Consider the following 12875-nt stretch of genomic DNA (forward strand, 5'->3'; position numbering starts at 1 on the left):
AACGTTTAAAACATGTATCATCTGTTTTTTATTTTTTTCCCTTTTTTATCATATTTGACCGTATTTTTGATCGTCCCATTCACGTTTTGATCCGTTTAAAACATACCCGTACCGAACAATGTTTTTTTGCCGCTTCCGTTTTAACTAACAGAGGGCTGGACTGCAGACACACTTCGTTCATTCACGATTGCGTTCCTAACACGAAACTACTAAAGGTGGAAAACGATGACGAGGCATTAAGTTTGGATCAACTGCTTCAAACTTTACAGAGGTTGACACTGTGGCACCAGCCATGTTGCAGAAAAAAGAATCTTTAATGTCCATTCTTCTATTTTCAGTCCATGGCAGCATCGTGTTGTTCATGCAGTTGCAGAAAGTTGAGACCGCGAAGCATCTAGGTGGAGGCGGGTCCAGGATTCGAAATTTTGACGCGTACAGAAGGTGCACCGCCACGTATTACAAAATGAAAGAGGGGAAGACTTCGTCCCCAAGGAAAGAAGAAAGAGGATTAGAGCAGGTGATGCCTATATGAATTCGAAGTGGAATAATCCTTGATCGTGAAGGGAAGAGTAGACAGATCCCCGAACACCCAGATTTAATCTGAGAATCTGAGATTCTGGGATCCGAACAAGGTTTGGTTCTGTTTTTCATTTTATTTTTCTTTGTAAGATCTGGGTTTCCTGGTTTTCATCATATATCTATGGTTTCTGTGATCGAATTTCATCTGGGTTGATCTTTATGTACTCTTTAAATCCATATCTCTATTTAATCAATCTCTAATCCAATTTGTGGTTGAATTAAGATTGTATCTTACGGTACTCTTAAATTGCATACTTCAAAGTTCGCAGTCTCTGTTTATTTCCAATTAGGTGATTTCAATTGTTGAATAGCATGTTTTTCTTTTTCCCTTCTGTTGGAGTTGGGAAGGGAGTCAGGGGATGTTGGGTGGAGAGAACTTTTACTTTTTTCCTTTTAACTGTTTGGTGTGAGGTTTAGCTGTTGTTCAATTCTATTAAATTTAAAGGAAACCAATCACGCTTCCATAATGTATGGGCATGTTTAGTAAACCAATATAATCCTTTAATTTTTTTTTTTTTGGTTATCAAGTGTGTTTTCTTTATTATTTTGATTATGTTCTGTTTATATTCTCTTTTTTAATTTGAATCATTTCAGTACTGAATTTTGTGAATTTATTTACTTCATGGAAGGTATGGAGTTGGTGGGTACACGCTGTTGACAGTTAGTGGCAAATTATGTAGGGCATGCTGGGCATCCTTTTGTTCTTGTTTAGAAAAGGACACAATTTCAATTTTTTTTCTGCATTTTGTTGTGTCCTGGTGAACTTTGAGTCTAGTAACTTGCCCTGATTTGGAGATTAAATGTGTAGTATTGACAGAAAGGGTTATTATCTCGTAATAATCATGATGGTGACAATAGGTTAGTGGTGGAACAATGGAGTGAACTGACTCAGCTCTGGTGGGATGTGTTGGTTGGGTCAGGTAGAATCGCAGTTACAGTACTCTGTTCTGATACTTTATTCTGATGAATCTTTGCTTTGATATTATTAAAACCAGTTATTTGGGCTTGACTCAACTGTGGTGAACTCAAAGGTTTGATATATTGAGCACTGCATAGGCGCTCATATAGCTTTACGAGATCTTTAGCCATTGATGTAGGATAAATTCACGGTTTTCACCTGTATATATTAAACAGAAGTGTGATTCCCTATTTCACTTGTGTGCTTAAGTGGGGATGAGATTGGATAACTGATTGCTTAAACTCAGAATGTTTGGAGCATTGCATAAACATAAATATCTTTTCTAGATCCCTAACCATCAATGCAGGTGCAGTAGTACCACACATACTTTGAGCGATGTATTGGCTAAGTAAGTGGCTTTACAAGAAATTTAGTTATTGTGTAGGCTTGCTTCACCAGTTTATTGAAAAGAATAAATAAGGGCCATAACCCAGTGCAAGTCATCCGTTCAGGGTCCTGGAAGGATGAAGTGGAGTATGTCCTAACCTCAATTTTTTGATCAAGTGGTTTCTCTAAGACTCAAAACCTGCATCTTCAACTGGCAGCCTGAGCTTTTACCATGGCACCAAGTCACTGCCCCCAGCTTATTAAAAAGAATTGATGAAACATTTCTCTCAAGCACTTCAACTGACATGGAATCAGAAATATAACCCCAGGATGTATTGAGCCCTTAATGTGCATAAATGGATTTTCAGAATCTTTAGTCCTTGAGCTTTGGCTGTCAGTCATTGGAGTCTTGGAGATGCAATGCTAGTACTGATAATGTTGTGGCGATATATTCTGCATTTCATCTGTATTTCATGTTTTATTTGGACATGGATTGAATCTGCACCGTAACATCATTTGCTTTAATTTTCGCACTAACACTTCCTGCTTTGTAGTTTTTGGGTGTGGTGGATTCTTGCTTTTAACATCATGTTGTGGTGTTTCTTTCAGGGAATCCAATATCAAGCAAAGATAAAGGTTTCCTTTTGCAGTTCACCACAATAATTCGTAGATGGCTGGCGTATCGGAATCTATAAATGAGGGAGAAGAGAAGGTGGAAAAAGAGGATATTCATCTCAAACAGAAAAGCAAAAACAATGCACCAGGCGAGGAGGAGAAAGAGGTAGAAGTTGAAATGAAGATCAAATCTGTGAAGAAAGAGAAGGTGAAACATAAAGAAGGCAAAGACAAGAAGGAGACAGAACATAAGGATAAGGAGCATGAAGTAGGGAAATCAAAGGAGGAGGAGAAAGAAAAGAAGGAGAAGGACAAAGAGTCAAAAAAGAAGGAAAAGGAGAAGAAGAAAAATGGTGAAGATGAGAAGCCAAAGGAAAAGGAGAAAGAGAAGAAAGAGGAAAAGCAAAAAGTGAAAGATAAGAAAGATGACACAGTTAAGGAGTCCGAGGAGGAGGACAAGGACAAGAATGGAGAAACCAAGGAGAAAGAAGCCAAAAAGAAAGAGAAGGATAAAGAAGAGAAAGAAGACAAAAAGAAAGAGAAGGATAAAGAAGAGAAGGATAGGAAGAAAGGTAAGGATGAAGAATCAAAGGAAAAAGAGAAGATGAAGAAAGATGACAAAGATGAGATCTTGAAGGAAAAAGATGAAAAGAAGGACAAAGATGGGGAGTTGAAGGAAAATCAGAAAGAAGGGAAGAAAAAAGAGAAAGAAGAGAAGGAAAAGGAGAAAAAGAAGAAGAAAGAGGGCAAAGATGGAGAATCAAAGGGGAAAGAGAAAGAGAAGAAGAAAGACACAGAGGAGGTACTGAATGACAAAAAAGAAAAGAAGGATAAAGAGGAGAAAAAGACTAAAGATAAGGAAGAGAAAAAGGGGAAAAATGTGGGGGAGGAGAAGAAGGAAAAAGAAAAGGAGAAAAACAAGGACAGCAAAGAAGAGAAGGAAAGGAAGGGGAAAGATGGGAAGGAGGAGAAAAAAGAGAAAGAGAAGGGAAAAGAGAAGAAGAAGGAAAAAGATGGGAAATCCAAGGAAGAAAAAGAAAAGCAATGTGCTGAGGAAGGTGAACACAAAGAAAGGAATCTCAAAGAAGAGAGCAGTGGTGAGAAGAACAATGTTGAAGTCACTTCAAGGGAGACCAAAGTAGAAAGAGAGGATCCAAAAGAACTTGAAGAGGAAACAAAAGAGACAAAGCTAGACAAAGCGAAAAAAGAAGACAAGCAGAAGAATAAGGACAAAGAAAAGGAGGAGAAAGGGGAGAAGAAAAGGAAGTTTGGAAAGGACAAGAGCAATGATGTTGCAAAGCTGAAGACGAAGTTAGAGAATATCAATGCCAAGATAGAAGCCCTCCTAGAGAAAAAAGCAGACATCGTGAAGTTGATCAGTGAAGCTGAGGCACAGAACTGTGCCATTTCTGAGAAGCCCAAGGACACATTGGTGGGCATTGATGAGGCATAGTTCAATGATATGGTAGCTTGTCACTTTTTCTTCCTTTCCACCCCTCATCTCTTTTTTGTAGATGTAAAGATGTTGTATATCGAAATTCTATAACAATTAAATATGTCAGTGTGTAATACTTGTTAAGATAATGGCAATGGTTTTTCAATCTGGGCTCTAATTACTTGATCACTTTGCTTGATGATGTCGATGTAGTTTTTGTGCTTTATCAAAGAGCTAAATCCTCTGGATGATTTGAGTTTTAGCTATGATAGGCAGTATATTGTTGTCAGTTCTGAATTTTGAGCTTATTACTATGACTGCATTGTCATTTGGATTTGAATTTGTAACCTAAAAGCTTTGTTCTTTTCATTTCTTATTTAACTGTGATGAGCATGCTTATGAAGACACTGTTATTCCATACACTTGCATTGCATCGGTTAGTAAACAGCTCAAACTTCTCTAATTTGATGAACTTAATTTCACTTTTACTTACCCCAATAGTCACTTAAATTTCATGACTATAATCGGATAAAGTTGGTGGATTCCTACAAATTGAATGCTCATATCACCATTAGTGATGTGTTGAAATTAAACCAAGAAATAATCGTTTTATGACCAAAATGAAGAAAACAGAAACCATAACATATTTATTCTTACATTTGTGTCATTAAAGTTTCAGATGGGCAACAAGAAGCTGCAGGAAGTCAGTGTTGATGAAATGTTGCCTAGCAAGGAGCTACAGGACTGTCAAGGGCACACCTTGGCCATTTGATAGGATGCAAAAAAAGGATTTTGGATCTTGGGAACAAAGTAGTACCCCAATGTGGAAGCAAAAATTCAGTAAATGCACTGTTTCTACTCTTAAAGCCCAGAAAAGGGAAGAAGAAGAGGCTGCTTTTTTCATTGTTATCTGCTGAAAAGTGACGTGTGTAAATGCACTGTTTCTACTCCACACAGGCCTGAAAAAACTAAACTTCCATACCAAAACCCAAACTAGGACCAGACGAACAAATAGGACTTTGATTACTAACTTAACTACTGTCCATATAATTCTAGACTAGCTATGAGAGGAAACTGGAATAAAGAAGAAATATAAATCTCGTTTTTAAAAGCAGGCAGAAGCAGCAGAACTCCTTGATGGACTGGTAATTGCCATTGAAACTTCAAATTGGCTGGATAATTGGAGCTGGCTTTTCAGTATAATAGGAAAAAAAACTCCAAGAAATGTCCGAAGTCGAGACTGATGACGAAATAGACATCTGATAGTGAGGTGAAGCGAAATGTTGATGGTTGCTCCAGTGGCAGTCTAGGACAACCTGGGGTTGATTGATCTTTGAGATTGTCTTAGGATTTGGTTGTTGGTGCCTACTCTAGACTAATTGGCTAAGAAGATTTTACTCGGGTTAAACTTGATTATTTGATTACTAGAGGTTATGGTAGAGTGCCAATGGAAGGGGACTGTGCAAGTATTATTTCTGATGCAGGGCTTCTTGGTTGATAGTCAAGGGTGGTGCATAAGTAGGCTGATAATTTAGCCAAGCAATGGATTCTGTGTCACAGGAAGTCTTATGGGAATATTGTTTCTTTGTGAGGGATGGCCCTTGTAAGGGAGGGGATTACTCGTTGTTTGCCATAGTATGCTTCCTTTGGGGATAATTGTTGTTTCATCCACCGGCCCCCACCAAAAGGAAAAAAAAAAAAGAAAAGGAAAGAAAAAAAAGAATTATATTTTAAACTGAATTCTGTTCATTTAGTATAGAAGTTTCGACCTTGATAATGGTGTTCTGTTAAATTTTCCATGACAGGGAAATAATAGAAAATGCAGGAAACTTCGTATATATCTGTTGGATGGGGAAACAAAAATCCCATTTTGAAACCATAACAAGGATTAAATAGATAGAAAACAGATCTCTAAATTTTTCGTATCTTTACTATCCACTGGTTGCCTTGGTTGTAAGCCCGAAGCCGAATGGGAAGAGTGGGTCATAGTGTGCATCCCCAACATTCATTGGGAGCTGATCAACAGTCTTGAACCAAGTACGTGAAAGCTTTCCGGTGAATCCATAGTCCCCAAATAGGACATCAGCCACACCTTGGCCTTCTGTACCTGGAAGCCATGCAGCTACGATGGCATCCATGGAGGAGACATATGGCTCAATCACGACAGGTCGACCACTTACGATGACTACAACACACTTGACTGCTCCACACACCTCGTTGATTGTGGTTGGTCCAGGGGCAGGGATTGTGAGGTTTAAGCTGTCTCCATAGTATTCAGCATAGGGTGTCTCACCCACAACAACAACAGCGTAGGAGAAGCCGTTTGACTTAACAAAGTAAGCATCTGGGTTCTCATTGTATACAACTTCAGTGCTTGGATCAACCGTAGCTTTGATGCCATTGAGGATGGTGGTCCCTGTTCATTAGGAAAAGCACTTTTGTCAATGATTTGATTCTCATATGATTGAAATCAGATGTTAAAAAGTAGCCTTAAGGTGATTCCTTTAAAGGGAGCTACTGTATCTAACTTAGAATGGATTATAGGAAGTGAAAAGGGAACCATACCAAGTGTGTAGTTATTCCCTTGGCCTCCTTGCCATGTAATGGTCCACCCACCACATTGTAAACCCAAATTGTCAGCATGACTTCCAGCAACAAGGATCTTGGGTGCCTTCTTTGGGAGGGGTAACAATGGCTCATTTGCATTCTTTCCATTCTTCAACAGCACCAAAGATTTCCTTACAGCTTCCCTTGCAATCTCTCTGTTTGCCTATCCAAGAGACACCAAGTTTGATGATTGGGACCATATTTTTGAGACACTGAAAAAATGCTTGAGTAAAAAATTTCTCTTATTCTTCTTGGTTAGTCTAACTGACCTTGCTTCCCAGCTGGTTGGATAGGCTGTTATCAGCAATAGGGTTTTCGAAGAGACCTGAGAGGAACTTGACTCTCAAAATTCTTTTAACGGCATCGTCTATCCGACTGATGGGTATGGTGTTGCTCTTCACGAGGAGGAGCATGGTATTGAGGAACTCAGTGTGGTTGTAAGGAAGCATGATCTGAAGAAAGCACAAGCGTGAAATACATGATTATAATCAAACAACTTTTAATTTCTTTGGGAGGTTAGGAAAAACAATCCAGTAAAAAGACTACAATTTGAGATTCTACACTAGAGAGCCACTAACCATGTCAATGCCAGCATTTACTGAAACTTCGACAGAGTATGTGTAGTTTGAATGGGGTGTGGGTGTAATTCTGTCAATGCCTTCCCAATCTGAGATCACAAAGCCCTGATATTTGATCCGTGAGACAGAACACAGTAGCCTTAGTTAAATCTAGTTTTGATAGACAACAGAAATTTTACTTGAGCATATAACTTAAATTGGCTTTACCCGGAACTTTAGATTATCTTTAAGGAAGCCGGTAACAAGTTCATGGTTGGCATGCATCTTCTTCCCATTCCAGCTCGAGTAGGAGACCATGATGGTCGAAACACCCTTGATGATGGAGTTGTAGTAAGCTGGCATGTGGATGCTCATCAATCCATGCCAGTCAATTATAGTGTTGTTCTCGTCAATGCCCCTGATTGTACCGCCATCACCGACGAAGTGCTTTGCACAAGCCACAACCTTGTCCCTACACAGATTCAAGAAAAGAATTTGTTTTGAGAGGGAATTTGAAGAAATCAATCTAAGCATCTTCTTTCTTCTTCAGTATATATTTTATAGTTGTCTAGAAGATGGATTAGTGGACTAGTGAGGGATCAAACGCAATTTTGCTTCCTAAACATCAGAGGAATATCCTAAATTTCTGGAGCTGCCATTAAGAACAGTAGGCTTTTCTCAGGGTAAGGTCTGAAAACTTGGGATCTATGGGAATCTTGTCGTTGGGATAATTGGATAAATCAATAGTGAATCTGTTTAGTGGATCAATAAGATGTGTGAATGAAGTTATGCAGCTTGGATGGAGTCTTACTTTCCATTAAGATAAGGGACTCCCTTCTTAAGAGTTGGTGGTTGATCTCCCTGTAACCCAGGTATGATCTCTGTCATTTCTTGGACAATCTTATGATCCTCACTATAGCTTTCATAACAACGACCCCATCTTGGATCTCTGCAGACCTACATAGAGTGATCGATAAAAGCGACAGGTTTAGAAACAGAAACATTTTTTAAAGCCCCCCAATCCCCAAGGCTCAGCAGTAACTAATGAAGACATCTCAGAAATTATGACTTTTGTTGCAACTTACTGCAATGCATGGAGCAAAAGCATAAGGAATGCCTGTAGCTCTAACTTCAGCAGCAGTTGCAGCCCCAATTCTCTTCACAAGTTCAGGATCTCTGAATAATGAAAAGTTCGTTACAGGATTAGAACCACAATGATAAATTTATTAACAGAGTTTTTTGTATCAAGTTTCAGGTAGCATGAAGAACTACTGTTAAGAGATGCAAGCAAGATGAACAGAAGCAATCTCATACATGTTTGTTTTGAAACACTTCGTGCTTCCTGTAATGGTTGTTTATATGTACACTTACCTAGTTGCTCCAAGTCCAACATTGTGAGGGAATATTGTTGCACCATAGACATTGTTGTGACCATGAACTGCATCAATTCCATAGATTATCGGAATCCCAAGACGGCTAGACAGAGAACCCCTCGTCAAATTGTTCACCATTTCAATCCAATCTGCAGCCGTAGCATTTGGACGAGGACCATTTCCTCCTCCGCTCAATACACTTCCTGCTCAAAACCGAAAACAGAGACTTCTTTAGACCACTAATACATTCCTAATTCATCTGCTCTTCTTAAATCTACCGATCTAATAGCACACCAACCTATCGAAAAAGTCTTCATGATCTCTGGTGTAGCTTTTTTCACATCTAGTTGCATCATCTGACCGATCTTCTCCTCAAGTGTCATTCGATTCATAAGGTCTCTGATTCTCACATTCAATCCCTGTTTAGGGTCTTTGTACTTCTGTGCTTCTGCCATGGCTACCCAGCAGCACAAACACAGTAGCCCCACTAGGGGGATCGAAATTTTCACCATCTTTGTTTATCCAAATTAGTGTTCTGTTCACTCTGGAGATCAAAATGTGGAATCAAACAGTATAAATTATAAAGCAGCAAAAGCCAAAGAACTGATCAGGAACAGAAAAAAGAAGAAGAATGAAATCCCGACAAAAAAATCCGAAACCCACGTCCATTGTAGCTAAACAGTAATGGAGGAATCCGAATTTTGAAGAGTCAAGAGCTAAAATGGAAGACTAGTATCTGGTTTTCATGCCATGCAAGCTAACAAAAAGAAACTCATTATCATTGTTAACCGTAATATACCTGTAATACAAGTAAGGAATGAAGATGAAGGAGAAGACTAGGACAAGAAAACCCAAAAAGAAGAATGAATCTTACCAGGCCTGGGGAGCTCCAAACAATTAGAATAACAGGAGATCTATTGCCATGGTCTGGGCAGGAAATCCTTGTGAAGATGAGAAAGCAAGGTTCAAAGTGGGTATTTATAAGAGGATATGAAAAATAGGATTTAAAGACTCAAAGACAGAGTCCTCCATCCAGCTAGAATGTTGCTACCGTTATGATCCTCTATGGCAACTATAATTAGCTATTAATGATTTAGATACACGAGGATTATCTTTGTAAGAGATAAGAACGGATCAAGTAGTTGTGTTAAAATTAGAAGGGTTAGTCTGACTTCTATATTTAGATTGAGTAGTCCTTATCTGATATAAACACTTCACCTCCTATCTACGTGCCTTGTAATGCACAAAAATCCTCTGTGGAGAGGTAGTGAGTGGCAGTGAAGATCCAACAACTGAGGTACATGTCAGGATCATCTCAACTGTTGGATCCTCACTATCACTCCCGCTTACCACAGAGTATTTGGGTTGGCAATGCAATATGGTAGCTCTGTTGCATCACCCCCTCTCTCTCTCTCTCTCTCTCTCTGGGCAAGGGGCAAGTTCCAATTAGTGAAAATTTCAATCTTGTCTAAACTACTGTGCGATAGAAGTAATACATAATTAAGGATAACTTGAAAATGATAAATTGTCATTTGAGCATTAGAAAAAGAAAAAGAAGAGTGTTCACAAAAGATTACGATGGAAAGCTAGGCATCTATCTTATATATTTGTATAAATTAAATTGCACCAACCACCATTTTTTTACAATTTTTGGAGATTAAGTTGTTCCAATCACAATTTTATTTTATTTTATTTTATTTTACAATTTCTCTATCCAAAAATTAAAAGATGTAATTTCCTTCATTTAAAAAGGAGAGGGTTCGGTGTTCCCACTTTCATCTTAAACTCTTATTTTGACAATTAATATATCACGCTTTTTCTTTTATCAAAATAAATAAATAAGTAAAAAGGAGAGGGTTCTTTGCCAAACAGCGTGGCCTGCTTTCACTGTGCACAAGGGAGCATCAACAAGTATGCGATTTTTCGTGTTCATGGGGTGAGAGGAGTCATTTTACCTCCCATTGTATGTAGGTGGAAGTAAGGGTGTCAATCAGTTCGGTTTCCATTATTCGGTTTGGTTTTGGTTCGATTCCAAGATGATAAGGTGGACCATAACCGAATCGAGAACTGACTCGATTTAGATTATCAAACCGATTCAATTCGGCTCGGTTTGGTTTTGGTTCCAATTCGGTTATGATATTCAGTTTTAATTCGGTTTTATATCTCGGTTTTAATTCGGTTATGTAAACGGTTCCACTTTTGAACCATAACTGTGATGGACAAAAGAACATAATGGACTCAAGTTATGAGCCTTATGTCCATTGCTAACTCCAAAATTATCTTAACTTGTAACTATGTGATGATAAATTGCAAAAAACACTTGCAAAAAAAAAAAAAGAGCTTGCAGAAAACACTCTTAAATGATAAGAGTAATTAGGTTCGATTTTGGTTCCAATCGACGATTCTGACACCCTAAACCAAAACCATGCCAAACCGAATAGCATACTCACATATTCAAATAGAATAAATTTGGTTCGGTTTTGATTTCGGTTTTGGTTTCAGTTTTGGTATTCGATTTCGATTTCGATTTGAAATTGACACCCTTAGGTGGAAGAGCCATGTTGATAGGCAATTCTTTGTAAAAAAAAAAAAAAAAAGTAACACCGACAACCCCATTCTTTCATATCCTCTTATAAATACGGCCTACAACATAAATTAATATAAATACAGTAATACATGCATATCTGATCTTAAAACATTTTTTAAGTATTATTTTAGTTAAAATGACCAAAATACCCCTAAAAGGCCAAACTATTAAAATAATATGAAATTATTCATAAAAATGAGTGAAATACATTAAAACATATGAAAATACATCTAATAATACTTCCTCAGAATTTTCTAACATCTTTTTGCATTTTTAAATATAAATGACTAAAATACCTTTTTGAGGGTAAAATGGTAAATCCAAAACACCCACTTTCCTGAACCAAAAATCATAAAATTATAGGCCAGATCTATGAAGTAGATCATGACATATCATCTTGTCAAAAAAACAGAACTCAATTCGAGACTTAAACCTTCATACTTTTCAAAATGATCAAAATGCCCCTAAGGGAAAAATCGTCATTTTACAAAATATTTAGGCTCTGAAATTTTCAGGATACATAAATGTGATGTGATACATATACTATAAAACTTTGAGAATTATTTGATCCTTATAGGTATTTTTTATAAGGACTTTAAAATAAAACAAGCTATTTAAACACTTACTAAATAAAAATAAATTACCCTTGATGCGTGGGAGAGTCTTGGCTCGGTGTGTGCACGTCTGATAGGCCAGAATTCGTTGCTGGGCCTACCGAATCACAACTCAAAAAATGATGTTATAGGCAATTGATATGAGAGCTCTGAGAGTTTCATTTGAAAGAGGGGACTGGGAGCTTCATTGGAATATATTTTTGGAATTTTTTGCTCCCCCTGTGTCCTCCAAATGAGGGGCTACCACGACTAAAGGGAGGTTAGGCCTAGCGGGCTGGGCCTGGCCCAAGGGACAGGCCGTGTCTTCTGGGCTAGCACTATCTGGGAGTCTTAAGACTTTATGGACCAGGTTAGACCGGTTCAACCCGAGTTGAATCGAGATGATTCGAACTGACCCTGGTTGGGCAGATTAATTTTTTTTTAAATATTTTTATTAGATTTCATTTTAATGGTCATAATTAAAATGCTATAAGCTTTCAATCCGTGTGGTCGATTTTGATGTGCCACATATTATAAAAGCCTCATATCATTTGGAGAAAGTTTATAACCTTTGCCATTTGATCACGTCTTGATCATCATCGCCGGATGCGTTCTCCCTAAGACATCAAAATTCAGTGTTTACACGATTACACCCATTAATGGCACTCGTAGCCAAGCAATCAGTAACCGCATTCTCTTCCCTAAGATTGTAGCACAAAGGGCAGAATTGGAATGCCGAGAGGGCCTAAGACAGTCAGCAATGATGGGAGCGATGTTTCAAGGACAGGAAGACCGCCCAAGCAAAAGGTTGGTTCTAGGGCGAAGTTATCACCAATGCCTTGAGAGAAGCCCCCTATGACGCGAGGGTCGACATTCCTGCAAATACCCGCAAACGCGACGGGCCTTGGGTTACCTCTGTTGGCACCATTGACATTGATTTTAAAGTAACCAGGAGGCGGAGGGAACAAGAGACTACGCAGGAAGGGGAAGGAACCGAGCCACAGCGAGGAAGGAAGAACTCCTCGATATCAGAAATGGCTTGGAGAACAATAGCTTTAGGATTGAAACATTGGTTTCGAAAAATCCAGCTCCAATAAGAGAACCACAAGTGCCAAACAATGCTACAACAGAGAGCAGATTTGATGATGGAAACTACTTAACTTTGAAATCTCTCTATTCTCTTATCATTCAAGAGTGTTTTTTGCAAGCCTTTTTTTTTTTTTTTTTTTTTTTTTTTTTTTTAA

At 38.3% G+C, this 12875-nt stretch overlaps 2 protein-coding genes across 2 annotated transcripts; one reads left to right on the forward strand and one right to left on the reverse strand.

Annotated features, from left to right (window-relative positions):
- The first annotated feature begins 354 nt into the window (after window positions 1-354).
- Window positions 355-4092, forward strand: LOC122086615 (myb-like protein X). The gene is made up of 3 exons (XM_042655556.1): window positions 355-632; window positions 2474-3083; window positions 3675-4092. The coding sequence occupies exons 2-3, from the start codon at window positions 2535-2537 to the stop codon at window positions 3930-3932; spliced, it is 807 nt and encodes a 268-aa protein (XP_042511490.1). The 5' UTR covers window positions 355-632; window positions 2474-2534; the 3' UTR covers window positions 3933-4092.
- Window positions 4093-5640: 1548 nt separating this feature from the next.
- On the reverse strand, window positions 5641-9478 carry LOC122086614 (beta-glucosidase BoGH3B-like). The gene is made up of 10 exons (XM_042655555.1): window positions 9326-9478; window positions 8750-8995; window positions 8450-8654; window positions 8164-8254; window positions 7890-8035; window positions 7307-7550; window positions 7100-7204; window positions 6791-6973; window positions 6480-6684; window positions 5641-6330 (listed from the first exon to the last, which is right to left on the reverse strand). Exons 2-10 carry the CDS (start codon window positions 8961-8963, stop codon window positions 5846-5848), a joined length of 1878 nt encoding a protein of 625 aa, XP_042511489.1. The 5' UTR covers window positions 8964-8995; window positions 9326-9478; the 3' UTR covers window positions 5641-5845.
- Between the last annotated feature and the right edge of the window lie 3397 nt (window positions 9479-12875).

Source organism: Macadamia integrifolia, chromosome 8 (assembly GCF_013358625.1).
Source record: "Macadamia integrifolia cultivar HAES 741 chromosome 8, SCU_Mint_v3, whole genome shotgun sequence".
NCBI lineage: Eukaryota > Viridiplantae > Streptophyta > Magnoliopsida > Proteales > Proteaceae > Macadamia > Macadamia integrifolia.